This window comes from Coloeus monedula (genome assembly GCF_965178545.1).
Source record: "Coloeus monedula genome assembly, chromosome: 2".
NCBI lineage: Eukaryota > Metazoa > Chordata > Aves > Passeriformes > Corvidae > Coloeus > Coloeus monedula.
In genome coordinates this window covers 11,794,182-11,807,698 of record NC_138782.1, presented here as the reverse complement: position 1 = coordinate 11,807,698, position 13,517 = coordinate 11,794,182, and the positions used below count along the sequence as shown (strand labels likewise).

At 49.1% G+C, this 13,517-nt stretch overlaps 2 protein-coding genes across 2 annotated transcripts in view; one reads left to right on the top strand and one right to left on the bottom strand.

Annotated features, from left to right (window-relative positions):
- MRPS5 (mitochondrial ribosomal protein S5) overlaps positions 1-3,779 on the top strand; it is a 29,680-nt gene extending 25,901 nt beyond the window's left edge. Inside the window, exons 9-11 of the mRNA XM_082302853.1 lie at positions 457-519; positions 1,653-1,789; positions 3,206-3,779. Coding sequence (XP_082158979.1) covers positions 457-519; positions 1,653-1,789; positions 3,206-3,430 — 425 coding nt within the window. The 3' untranslated portion in view covers positions 3,431-3,779. The remainder of the gene's footprint in view (positions 1-456; positions 520-1,652; positions 1,790-3,205) is intronic.
- A 3,826-nt stretch (positions 3,780-7,605) lies between these two features.
- MAL (mal, T cell differentiation protein (MAL blood group)) lies at positions 7,606-11,783 on the bottom strand (the record flags this gene model as incomplete). The annotated part of the gene is made up of 4 exons (XM_082300952.1): positions 7,606-7,680; positions 7,896-8,024; positions 8,176-8,346; positions 11,697-11,783. The coding sequence occupies 4 exons, from the start codon at positions 11,781-11,783 to the stop codon at positions 7,606-7,608; spliced, it is 462 nt and encodes a 153-aa protein (XP_082157078.1).
- Positions 11,784-13,517: the final 1,734 nt, after the last annotated feature.

Genomic DNA, 13,517 nt, shown 5'->3' with positions numbered 1-13,517 from the left:
CTTCTGTGTCAGAGGAGTGGATTCCTTGTTGACTCAATCCATGTATGCTGACCCAGCAGCCAGGGAGAAGCTGGGCTGGAGGGTCAGTCTGATGTTTCCTGGTAGTTTTTTGTTAGTACTCTGTATGGAAAATCCAAGAATGCTGATGCCTATGGGGAAATCTCAGGTTAAAAGCCGAATTATTAAGAAATATGAGTTAAATTATATCCTGTGAGCTCAGTTCAAAACTAAATGAGGCTCACTGGAGGCACATCTACCTATTTTTCAGTAGTAACATGGTATTCACAGATATTTCAACACTCATAATCTATTCTAGAAATGTGCCTAGATTCATCTTCTTTAAAGAAGTCAGGAGGGAGTAAAATCAGCTTCACAGTTCAGAAAAAGAAAGGTACTAGCTAAAGCTTTTCTAGAAGGAGGAATTGACCTGTAATGCCTTTTTTTCCCCCTCTCCAGTTTACCACGACATATCTGTGAAATTTAAAAGGACAAAAATCCGCATGAAGAAGCAGAACAAAGGTAATTAAAGGTGCCTGGAAATGTTGAATTTTTAATAATTACTGACTGGTATTTATTTGATGAAGTTAAACCTATGTAGTGTCTAGTCTGCCATGTTCTAAGTGTTGAAAATGATCAGTCATTTTTCTTTAGAAATGCCTACTGTTGCTGACGTGGCTTTGCTCTTGCAAATTGGGATTTGTCCCTTTTACACTGGTGGGAGCTCTCTCACTCTTCCTAAGTGTAGTTCCATCAGTTCTGAATTACCCAGCTGTGGACCCTGGTCCTGCTCCAGCCCCTGCTGGGTTTGTGCAGAGCTATAAATTCTCACACACCTCCCAGTCCAGGTCTCCGATTCTTTACAGCCGTGCTGGTTGTGAAGTCAGTTTCATCTTCCTGCAAGTGGCACCTGTAGTTTCCTGATAGCTCATCAGTTAGTGGGGGTGTTTCTTTCTTTTCCGTGTTTCTTGGGGGTTTTTTCAGATCTGTGTCTCTGTATATTTTGTTTCTGTTTTCCCATTTCCCCCTCAGTTTCCTAACTGACAAGGTCTCCAATCAGATAACCTCACTAGAATAAACATTCTGGCCCTTTTCTGCTGCTTTCCAGCCATTTGGCCCCCAGGATGTATTTTTTTTTTTTTGTCTCCTTTACTTGGCAGCAGCAAGACTGTCCTGCAGTTTTTAAAGATCACCAGAGCTAAGCCACGTAAAACAAACCTCTCTGGAGCAAAATTAGACTCCTCAAAAAAATAACTCCTCCATTAAAACCTGGCAAGTCTTAAGAAACCATTTGCAATTAATGCCAATGTACTACAGTTACACATTGGAGCTGATACAATCTCCATCTCTGTGATGGAGATGGATGCAGATGACACACAAACTTTTGTTGTGTTTGTGGATTTTAAAATATGTTTGTCTCTCCTTCACTCTGTGCCACTAAAATTATGACAAGTGTAATTCATTCCAGTTGCTGGGCCAGGAAAAGGGAAGTGATGCCTCTGCACAGCTCCTGGAGCCATTTTTAACACCTAATGTGTTCTAACCTGCTGGGTAACAAAAAATAGCAAAGAAGACATCTCAGTGCTCTCTTCTGAGTAAGTTGTGGGCTTACAAATGACCACACAATGCTGATTTATGGGGGTTTTTTTCCCCAGGGTATGGTCTCCATTGCCACCGAGCCATTATTACCATCTGCAGGCTAATTGGCATTAAGGACATGTATGCCAAGGTCACTGGATCCAAAAACTTGATTAACATCACCAGAGCTCTCTTTAGAGGCTTGACCCTACAGGTGGGTGCACTCCCAGTGTCCATTAGGTGTGGGGACAGAAGGGGTGGATGTTGTAATAGTTTGTGGGCAAACAGTTTATATTCCAGGCTTAAAATGAGCTAATCTTACAAAGAGCAAACACAACCAGCAAGGGGATAATTCCTCAGTGGTTTTATGGAGCTGTCCAGTCAGGAACAGCTGTGTGTAGCTCTGCCTCTTCCACAGCCAGGTGTCTGCAGGGGATATCTGAATTCCTGGGCTTTCCTTTGATGTGTTTTTGGTGACCACTGAAAAATCCTGGGCAGAGGGAATTGTGGGCTGGCTTCAGTTGCTGCTGCTTGTTTGTGTTCTAAGTTCTCGTTGTCCAAGGACTGAAGCCCCAGCTGCTTCTGTTGCTGCTGTAATTGAGATCTCTGAGGTCAGTCAGGGAGGTGGTGGTGTTTCCTCCACCTCTGAGTGCTCACAGTGGAGATGTCTCTGTCTGAGCCAGCTGCCTGCAGTTGATGGAAAAGCTCCAACATGCAGCATTTCATCCTGCTTCCTTTGAACACCAGCCTCAGGATGAGTCAGCTCTCTGGAAATTCCTGGTTTTCTCATTTGTTTGCAGTTTTGGTGACTGCCAAGACTTAGCTGCTTCCATTCCCAATACCACCCTGCAGAGCTGTAGCTGTCAAATCTGTCACCCTGCCCTGGCCAGCTTTATCAGTTCAGCCTCAGGAGGTGAGGGAGTTGTGATCCTCTTTGCCTGATGAGAGTCACAGATCTCACAGCTTTGCAATACCTGAGGGCAATCAGACTTGAGGAAGTCTGGCATTATGTTTTCTGTGCATTTTCTCTGAGCACCTTCCACAGAAAGAACAGAAGAGCCTGCTGTATAAATCATTGCTTTGAGAGTTATGCACTTGATATGTTTTCTTGACTGCTCTGAATGGGAAAAATTTCCTGTCAGCTGTAAACATCTATTCTGTAAAATCTGAGTGTTATCAAAACACCTTGTAGGCAAGGAAGAGATGTAGTTGAAAATAATGTTACATTCATATCTTTATATTAGCTAATACCACCTGGCAGGGCAGTAGCAGGCACTTGTCTGTTGTCAAAGCAGAATTTATATCCACATAAAGACATAAAAGTGTTGCTGCACGGCACCAACATGCCAACAGGCATGTTTATGGGCAGGCTATGTCTTTCCAGAAGCAAGTTCCTCTGGGATGACATTGTAGTGCTGATTAGTATATCTGAGGTCTGGCTGTATGAGTTTTTGCCCATGAAGATGAGCCCGACAAATCATTTCATTGGCACAGTGCTTGAACTGTTGATTAGGAAAATGGTTTTTGGGGTGTTTTAGTCCCTACCCCATACACCATGTAGATTTTGGCCTGAAGTAAAGCCACAGTTTGCATCATTGTTTTGATTGTGTTTTCCCTGCCCTGCTCCCAGGAGACTCACCAGCAGCTGGCAAACCAGAAGAGCCTCTACGTGGTGGAGTTCCGGGAGGAGCAGGGCCCTCTGCCCATCGTGGTGGCCCTGCCCGAGGGGACTGTCCGGGAGGATCCTGAGCCTGAGGATGAGGTTCCAAACACAAAGCTGGAGTGGAGGGAGGTGAAAGAAGCCCAGGGAATGCTGAAATCTCCCTGGGCAAGTGTCAGACGGGCAGCATGTTAACAGCTTTGGTCCCTCTGTGTCTCCAGCTCAGAGGTGCAGCTGGCAAAGCCCAGCACAGACAAGGGTGTCTAGGCTTGGTTTTCAGGGGAGAGCAGCAGGAGCTCTCTCGTGCCATCCATGTCACTGCTGCCATCCAGGAACACTGGTTTCCCACAATTCTCCTGACCACTGTCTAAGTGGCAATGTTCAGATGGAAACAGTCAGTGAACGTGTCTTTGGCTTCACGCATGCATTTACTCCATTCCAGAAGATGGCTTTTAATCAAGAGCTCCCATGTTTCTTTCACAAGTTCTGGGGTAACTGTTGAAAATACAAGATTGTGAAAGCAATAAAGAATCATCAGAGTGGGTTTAGTTTGGGTTTGTTTGGGTCCATTTTTTTTTTTTTGCAAAGTGCTGGTGTCTGGGATATCCTGAAGCAAGCAGCAGCAGTGGGAGTTCATGTGCACTCCCAAGGCTCAGGGGTTAAATTCTGTGCCTCCCAGTCTGTGAGTGTCTGTCATGGCATTTCCCCAAATGCCAAAAGATGCTTGGGCCACCTCTTTATGGGAGAAAATACCTTAGAAATCCTTCAAGACCAGCCTGGGAATTTGGATTTGAAGTTCTGACGTTAAAGACATGTAAGAGCAATGTTTTACATTTATTTCAACACAGTTTTCTAAAGACAGCAGTTGTGTATATACAGACAGGCAGGGTGAATTTAATTGAGTTTTATCTCACTCTTGCAATGAAAATTCTAACTCCAAGGCCATGCCTGCTGAGCAGTGGAATGAAGGCTTTTTTCCTCTTCACCAGTCTGAATATACCTTCAATAGGATGGCCAAGTGTTCAGGTTGCAAACTTCCTTGTCAGCAGCACATCAAGCTGCTGTTGGGGAATGTGTGCTCACATTCAGCTTGCATCCCTGCTGTTGGGCTTAGGTCCCTACATAAAATAATCTTTTGTGGCTTTACCGTTCCCAAAAGTTTGTTCCTATTAACCAAGGTGCTTGTGTAGATGTTTTACCCAGCACACAGACTGCTCATCACTCACAGACAGCTAACTGTAAAATGAGAAACTCCTGCATTTTCCATGGAGCTGGCCACAGTTTTCTGTTAAAAATCAAATTCTTCTCCTGCAGTTCAGGAGAAGATGGAAGTTCTCCCAACTCACTGCACTGCTGGAGGCAAGGTATCCAATATGCAAATATTTGGGGAACAGTTAACATGGTGGTTAAACCACTGAGTCAGGCAAGAGCAACCAAGATTACAATCTGGGCATAGTTAATGAATATGCCTGCAAACTTGTTTTTAATAGGAACTGAGGCTTTGCCTGCCTTCAAGTGCATAGATTGGTTTAACTTGCATGTAATTGCCTGCTCTCTAGAGCAGATGCCTGCAGCCTTCCTTGTCCTGCTGAGGAAGCTGGAGAAGAGCGGAGATGGGAACTCCAGTTACACAACCAGATGAAATCTGGTGGTGGCTGCAGGGGCACAAGAGGCCCAGTGTTTTCAGCAGTGTGAATGAGACTTGTAAATGCTCTGAAAAAAAGCCTGATTTGTGGCTTTTTAAATGGTCTGCTCCATCCAGTTACATCTGCAAGGGAGTCCCCGGGATGGGGAGGTACCAGTCTGGGGGGATCTGGGAATTCCTGAGCCAAGTGCAGCACCTGGGGTGGAGCAGCCCCGTATCTTGGGAAGGCTGGGAACAGCTCTGCAGGCAGGGACTGCAGTGCTTGTGGTCAACACACTGCAAGGGCCAGCCTTCCCACGTGCTGGGGAGCCATTCCCTTGGTGCCATGGAAGTGTCCCCAAGGGAGAGGCTTGCTAGCCTGCAGTGTCCATCACGCCCAATGTTTCCAGCAGTGACAGCAAATTCTCAGGCCAGTGCTGCTCTCAGGGCTCTCTGTGGGGAAGAAATCTCCCAGGTCCTGGGAGATTCTCTGAGCTCTGGGCAGCATCTTTCCCTTCCGGAAGCGTTGGGGGTGTGCCATTTTCCAGCCAGCTCCCTTGGGCTGCCCAGCTTCCAGGGCATGTCAGTCTCCAGGGCTATGTTGACAGGACAGGAAAGCTGGGCATGATGAACCTCTCTTTGTGTCCTTTTCTTTCCACCATGCAGGGAAGGTGCACCTTGGTGCAATGCAGCAGCCACCCCTCGCTGTGTCACTGTCCCGTGCTGGGGCCCTGCAGCCCTGTGCCAGGCAGGGACACCCCTCACCCTGCTCAGCTGCGTGGGGTTGAACTTGGGATCACACCAGGAGGGTATCAAAGTTCCAGCACTTCCTGTCAGTTCATTCCTGACCCTCTGGTGGGGGGGCCCCTCCCATCTGCCCAGCCCTCCCCAGGCAAAGGCTCAGCCCAGGTGACACTGGGGCCACAGAGCCTCCCTCAGTGTCCCTCCCGGGCGGTCCTGAGCCCATGGACACTCCCATGCCAGCAGCACCTGGCTGTTTTTCCCCAGTGCTGGCTTCCAGCAAGGCTGGGCTGATGCTGTGCAGGAGGCTCTCAGCAAACAGGGTGGGGACAGAAGGACACAGAGGGGGACTGGTGCAGACTGGTGTGAACTGGTGTGTGGCGGGCAAGGCAAGGCAAAAGGAATGAGATTGGAGCCGTGCCAAACATGGGCCGTAAATGTGATGGCCACAAGGCACAGGGACAGGGATGTGAGGGGACAGGCAGCACTGCTGGGTGGTGCACCTGGGTGCAGGAGGAACAGAGACAGCTCATCCCAGGGTTAGGACTGCAGATCCCTGCCTCTGTTAACACACCCAAGCAGAAAGGCAGCTTTGTGTTCCACTGTCACATTCAGGGGCGTTAATAGAACCTGGGCACCAACACCCCCACACACACCCCACGATGATGGGATGATGAAACCAGTTTGAACAGGTGGATGTTGAACTTCAGAGCCCTGTGCTATTGTCCAAAGTGGCTCTCAGTTCCCTCCCTGCTCTGAAAAGGGGTTTCTCTTTCCACCTCTGTTGCAACCAGTTTGCTGTTGTCACAGTAACACAAGCAAAACAAGTCGGGCTGGTTTTCAGTGAGGAAAAAAAAAGCCATAAATGTGTTCTTTAGTTTGCAATTAAAAAGCTCCAAGCCAAACCCATGGTCACAGGTCAAAAGTTCCCTCGTATATGAAGCAACCAAGGGGCCTCCAAGTCAACTTTCTTTACCTCTTGTTTTCTAGTTCTTGTTGTTATCCAGGAACTTCAGACTTAACATGGAAGCATTTTTTACCCCACAAGCTGGAAGGGATAATTTAGTACCACTGTTTATTAGGCACCTGTAGCATGTGGAAACATCTCTTCCTGGGTCTAAACCCCATTTAAATTAATTCCTTGTCATGGTTTAATCCCAGCTGGCAACTGATCTCCACAGAGCCACTCACTCAGCCCTGTCAGGGTGCAGTGCTCCTGGGGCTGTGTCCAGGTGCAGCAGAGGGAAAAAGAGCAGCAAGGACTCACCCATTCTCAAAGTCACAGCAAACCCATCTTTATTAGTGACACCATGGAAGTGTATGAGAGAGTAGCCATTCACCAAAAGCAGGAGTTGATTGCCTCTGCTCATTGAGGATTCGATTCTGATCACCCATAGAATTCTCCTGCAGCCTGCACCCCTTCCAGGCCGTGTTTTGGGGGGGACCAAAGGCAGTGGTAATTCTTGGCATCGTGATTGTGCCTCAGAATTGAGCAGTGCCCTTCAGGAGCTGCGATGATCCACATTGCTCCTGAGCTGAGTTAGATATTGTCCCCATTGCCCATCGCAAGTCAGAGAAGGCATTTTCAGAAACTGCATGAGGATATTAATTTGTACAGTGGGTCTAGGGAGGGAAACAGCCTGAAGTGGGCAAATGACACAGTTCCACACTCGTGCACCTTTGTGCTGGTTGTTCATGTTTCCCCTGATACCAGTAACAACTCTGGACACATAAAGGTACAGTCCAGGGAGATTTTAGCCCTTTGAACCCCACTATACTATGTTTTTAAAGCCGGATGGTTTTTTTCATTTGGGCCCCAGCATCAAACTGTACCCAGCCTGTAAGAGACTGAAGGGAAACAGATTGTGCCAGGATATTTCTTTCTCTGGCAGGCTCCTTGTCTTTGTCACCAAGATCCCACATAAAAAGCTGCTTGTTTATAGGATATACTTTAAAAAACAAAACCCACAACCAGCCTGGAGATTGCAGTCATTGTTCCTGGCTCTCAGGATGATTTCCATCTCAGGAGTGAGAACACCTTGTGGATCACATAAACCAGGGTGGCCACGAATGCAAATACCTGTGATGGAAAAACACACCAGGCAGTCAGTTTTCTGTTGCACGGTGCCATTCCAGCACTGAGCACACCCCTCCTGTCCTATTTCTCACACATTTGGGGGACCGCGACTGGTTTCTCTCCCCCCTCCCCAAATTGTTGATGCAAATAAGGACTTGCACTTGAGGCCACTCCAGAGCCACCTCCTGGCGTTCCTTGCCCTCCTGCCAGGCACTCACCACAGCAGCAATGTTCTCCCTGTACTCCTTGCCTAACAAGGGGTTCTGGGCAAGAAGGTAGGTCAGGAAGGCTTCCAGCACCGCGGCGCTGAGGTAGAACAGCGCTGCTGTCTCCTGGCAGATGACATCCTAAGGAACAGGGATCACACAGTCACCTCCAGGGGGGTCACACTGCCCGTACAGCCGTCCCCAGCCTGCAGTTTGGAGTGCAGCAGCAGCACCCGGCTCTGCAGGGCACAGCCAGGCAGGAGAGGCCCTGGGGTTTGTCACAGGCACGTACCAAGGTGACCCAACAGCTGCTGCCGCCGCCGTGAACCCCGCAGAAGTAGAGGCACAGGAGGGAGATGGACATGACGAAGCAGAACACGGAGACAAACATCACCCAGCCCTGCAGCATGGGGTATGGGACCTTCGAGGATGCCACCAGGATCCACACAAGACCCCCAAAGATCTGCAAGTCAAAGTGGGGGACAGGGTGAGCATGGGATAAAATGACTTATTCAGAGCAGAGCCAAAAGCCAGGCACACGTCTGGCACTGGCATTGCATGTGGCAAAAGCCCTTGAGTTCTTTCCAGCCTCCACTTGGAACTAGACATTTAGCTGGGACCATCTGCCACTGATCCTGACCCAAAAAAATCCTCACTGTAGCCCTGCCTCCTGGTGCCACTGCCGCTCACACCCTCCCTGCATCAGTGTGCTCAGGAGGCTGGGTCAGACCCTTCTGAGGGCTGCTTTTAATGAACAGGGAGGCTGATTTAGGACAGGTGTGTTTGCTTCACACCCAGCATGTCAGATCCCTGCCAGGAGCAGTGTCAAACCCAGCTCACCTGCACAAACAGCACAGACATCTGCCCTTGCAGAGGCCACATGCAAATACCATCCTGAAAGGAGAGACCAGGCTGAGGAGAGGTTTGACTGTCTGAGTAGGGAAAATAAGCCTGGGGCTCCCAGCTCCTTCTTGGGAAGGGGAGCTGCTCCAGCAGCTTTGTGTCTTGTGTTGCTGCTCCAGCTCTTTGTGCCATCCTTCACTGGCTACATCAGAGCTGTGCCTGGTCCCAGCTGCTGGTGTGGGAGAAGGTGGGACCTTCTCAGCCAGGCTTGGGAGTTTGCCATGGATTTCCTGGTGGACACAGGGACAGCTATGTCTAGGCTGCAACCCTTCACCAGCAGACTCCTGCACAAGAGGATGGGAGCATGGTGTTCAGTGCTGTGGAATGTCTGGAGTGCAACTGCGCTCAGTAGCTTTTCTGTGCCACAAATCAGCCCAGCTGTTTCTTGGAGCAGTGCAAAGTTTAGTCTGTGCAGCATCCTGTGGTGAGGAGCTCCTCAGATGAACCCACGCTGTGTGGACCAGTGCTGCCGTGGGGGCCTCTCCCTCACCACCAGCCAGTCTGGGATTCAGACACAGGTCCAGAGGTAGGAGAGCCTTGCTGACTCTAAGGTCATTCTGATTCTTGTACGGCCAGTGTATCCCAGTCAGCATCCAAGTGCCAGCTCATACTCATTGTGGCATTTCCACTTCCTTCCAGGCATTTTGCAAGTGGAAAGTAAGTTTCTGATTTATGATAACTCCGAAAATGTTACATCATTTGTGTCACCCCACAGCTGCAGGAAAGTTCATTGATGCCATTATGTAAATTGACACACTACATCAATTATGTGGTTGAGATGTGGCAAATGCCTGAGTGAAAATAGGTCTTCCACGGTGCTGCTGTTCTGGTGCCTCTTGTAACAACCACAGACTGACACCTGAACACTAATCCAGTCCTTTTATTCACTCATGTGCTGACACAATGAGTGTGTTGCAGCTAAAAATCCTGGGGAAAAGCCTTATGTCTGCTCCATTAAAATCAAGCACAAATTATGGTGAGATACAAGGTTGGGGGAAGAATTACCACAGCTCACTTTGTACCACTCACCATCTTTCCTTCTTGCAGGTTACTCACTCAGAGAAGTCTGTTTGACATGGTTTGATTATTGACTTTGGTTTTATGCTGCATACACATAAAAAGGAAGGAAGGATTGAGAGGCTTTCAATAACTCACAGCAGGATGCGGACAGCAGTCGAAGAAAAAAAAGTTATCTTTTAAATAGCCTTTTACAAAGCAAACATATCTGCTTTCAGCTTGTTTCAGCTTTTCCACATGGGTCTGGGTATCCATATGTGCAGAAAGTGCTTCAAATTAAATAGATTACAAGAACTAAACTGAGCCTCACAGATCAAAAATGGTAGTTCTCAATCATCCCATGCAGATATGGCAATCATCTGAGCTGCAGGTAGGATCTTTTGAAAATTTCACAACTCTCTTACTATTTAAAATGCCAATTTTGTTTTGTTTTGTTTCGTTGCTACCATCCTGGCCCATGGTAGGCAACCTGAGATTTCACTAAGGAATGAGAAACTCTTTGTCCCTCTGAATGCTGTGATTCAAGGCAGCCACCTCCTTTGTACACAGCAGAGGTCATACAACTGCACAGCCCAGAGTCTTCTTGGAGATGGAGTAATCCAGCCATGCAGCATTCCTCCTTCCTTCATTCCTTCGGGATGCACATTTCCAGATCTTAGCCAAACCAAAGGATAGGGTGCTCATTTCAGCAAGCTGCCCTGCCAAATCCCCTGGAGACAGGGATTGCAAACAAACAGTTCAAGAGGAATAAGCACGCTGAGGCCAACAGCGGGCTCAGCACCAGGACTAACACAACTCATGGCAGGGGTGACTGCAGGCAAGTGTCTGCCCAGCCAAAACCTCCACAGGGACTTAAATATCCTCCTTCCTGTAGCTGCAGGAAACCTCAACCTTGCTTTCAGGCAGCGTCCAATTGGCATGAGCACAACTGGAGGGGCTGAAGCAAAGCCTTTCTCTACGTCCTCTTTGCTGTGTTGTTACTACCAGGAGAGTGAAAGAAATGCCATAAATCCCAGGAGTGTGGACCAAGCTGGGTGACAGGAAAGGATCTGGTGCCAGATGACAAAGCTGAAGTTTTTAGCATGGAATAATCTGAATGTCATCCTACAATGTTCAGCCAGAGCTTTCAATGCTGGACCAAAGTACTCAGAATTTGGAAAAAATCCTCCCAAGCTCTTGTGGGAAGAGCAGGTTTCATGAGTGGGGCAGAGGACCCCGGGGAAAAGGTTCAAGTTGAGACTTTGTATCTTTTAGCCCTTGCTCACAGCAACCGCTTTTGGCCACGCACCAAATCCATTAACAGTATGATCTCCTCCTGCTCAATGAAGTTACAATGTGGAAAGAAGTTACAAGGTGTTTGCTCACCCTTTGCTCAGCGTTTCCTCACCCCCACGCCCAGGTCCAGCGCTCTCTCCGCACGGGCGGCTCGGGAATGCTGCGTTCGAGCGGCACAGCCGCGGCCGACCGGGCTCTGCTGCTGCAGACAATTCCCACAGCTCGCCCCAATCCCCTGCTCTAAGCAGGCAGCTCATCCTCTGCCTGTTCTATCAGCTAAAATCATCTTCCAGTTAATTAACCAGCTCAATTTGGCAGCCGACTTTAAACCCACCAGCAATCCCTCCCATTTTTTTTAGGCAGGAAATTACAATAGTTTTTCAAAGGCACCAGAAAAATCCCATTGCAGACTAAAGGGGAGGTTCAGAGCCTCAGGCCCTGTGGTTTTCTCCAATGAGGAGTCGCCCCCTGCCCCTTGTGGCTCAGGGACCTGGCGTGGGTCCTGATCCACGTGTCTGGGGACAAGTGTCACCCCTCAGACACTTGCAGCGTGAGCTGTGCTGGGTGCTGGTGGGACCAGCAGCTACAGCCCTCCCCCAGGGAAAAGTCAGCACTCACGATTTCAGGGATGAAGAGCACATCTGGGAAGGTCCTCAGGACCGCCAGGCCGCTGGGCAAAGAGCTGGTGGTGGTTGAGGAGGACATTGGAAGCCTCTGGCACGGTGATGATCAGCCGCTCTGCACCCCACTGCTAAATGCAGCCTCCTTACCCCTCCCTCTCTCTGTTCCTCTTTTCCTCCCCTTCCTGCTCTCGTTTCTCCCTCCTTTTCTCCCCTTCCTGCTCTGGTGCTTTTCCCCCCTGCTTCCTGCTGACAGATGAAGACAGCTATGAGTGGCACAGGTGTGGCCAAACCCTGTGACCTGGAGTCACATGGGAGGTGTTTGGGAGATGCAGGAGCAGCCCCTGGGCTGTCCCTGCACAGGCTGAGCGTGCCAGGCAGGTCCCTGGGCAGGGGCGAGTGACACTGCAGTCACAGCTGAGGGCAGCAGGGGACACCTGTGCCCATCCACCTGGACAGCCTCGCGTCCCCTTTTACATGCACAGTGAGCCAGAGTGGCCCCGCACACCTGTGGTGGTCACAGCAGAGGACACGAGGGTGGCTGGTGGCCAAGGCAGGCCAGGACATGGGGAAAACAGTGGGGCCTAGAAATGTCCCACAGACATGCAGGGATGAGGGCAATCAAACTGCAGGGCAAACCAACTCCGTCATCTCAGAAGAAGACTGGAAATGCCAAGGTAACACAAATGACCTAAAATGATAAGACGTCCCAAGCCACTTGGCTTTTTTTTATTTTTCTTTTTTGTCTGTAGTCCATGGGAGCAAGTCATTCCCCTTCTCCTTAATATGGAATATTTACTTCTTTGTAACACACTCACTTGGGTACCCAGCAAAAACCACGTAACTCCAGAAGCTGAGGCCAAAAGGTGCAAGAAAGTGCAAGAAAGGAAGACAGTGTAAAAACTGTCCCCTGGAGAAAGCACTGGGGCAGATGAGTGGAGGAGGCTGCAACATCAGAAAAACTGGGCAAATGCTTTTAATAAGCAGATCAAGGGAGGGGCAGAGTTACGTGGCAGAGCAAGCACAGAACCCCAGTGCTGGTGGGGCAGTGTGTTGGGATCCCTCCCCTGCCATGTGGTCCTGGGAGAGGGGCCCTGGGGGGAGACACGGGGTTTCCCTGCCCCTGGTCAGCCTCATTCCCCATTGCTTGGTTTGTGTTCCCCTGAGCAGGCAGGGACCCTCGGGTCCCGGGATTGAGCAGTTCCTCGGCAGAGCCCCTGCCAGGCGGCTGGAGAAATAAACATCTCTGAAACATCTACCAAGAATCGGTCCATAGATATTTCTTTTCCACGGGCCTCGTTGTCTGATACGCGTGTTACAGTATCCGCACTGTAACACATGGTTGATAATGCGAGCAGAGCAATCCCCGATCCCTAAGGACAGCGACTGATTTGTGAGTAAACTCTGGATTTCTCTTCTTGTTTTTGTTTTGCTGTTCATCTCTAAACCATGGAGGAACCGTGGAAAGACTCTTGGCTCTCCGAGCCGCATATGGACATTCATCTTAAACTTGAGAAGATTCTTGAAGAACAATTTGTAAATTTTAGCTTAATTCAAGCTCAAAAGGAACTGAAACACTTCCTGGCATGGTTGTTTAAGAGCTTTTTCTATGTTTGTTGGGATTTGATTCTTTTGGAATACCGTTTGGACACAGTTAATTTCTGAGTCGAAATACATGCTGATGGAAGAATATTTTTGTGAATATTATTTAGTTACCGAGACTGTTGAGCAGTGTCAGCTGTGTCCTGGCGAAGGGAAGCCTGGCGCAGGGACCGTGCGGCCCAGGCCACGTGCACCGAGCGCTCTGCGAGCAGCAGCG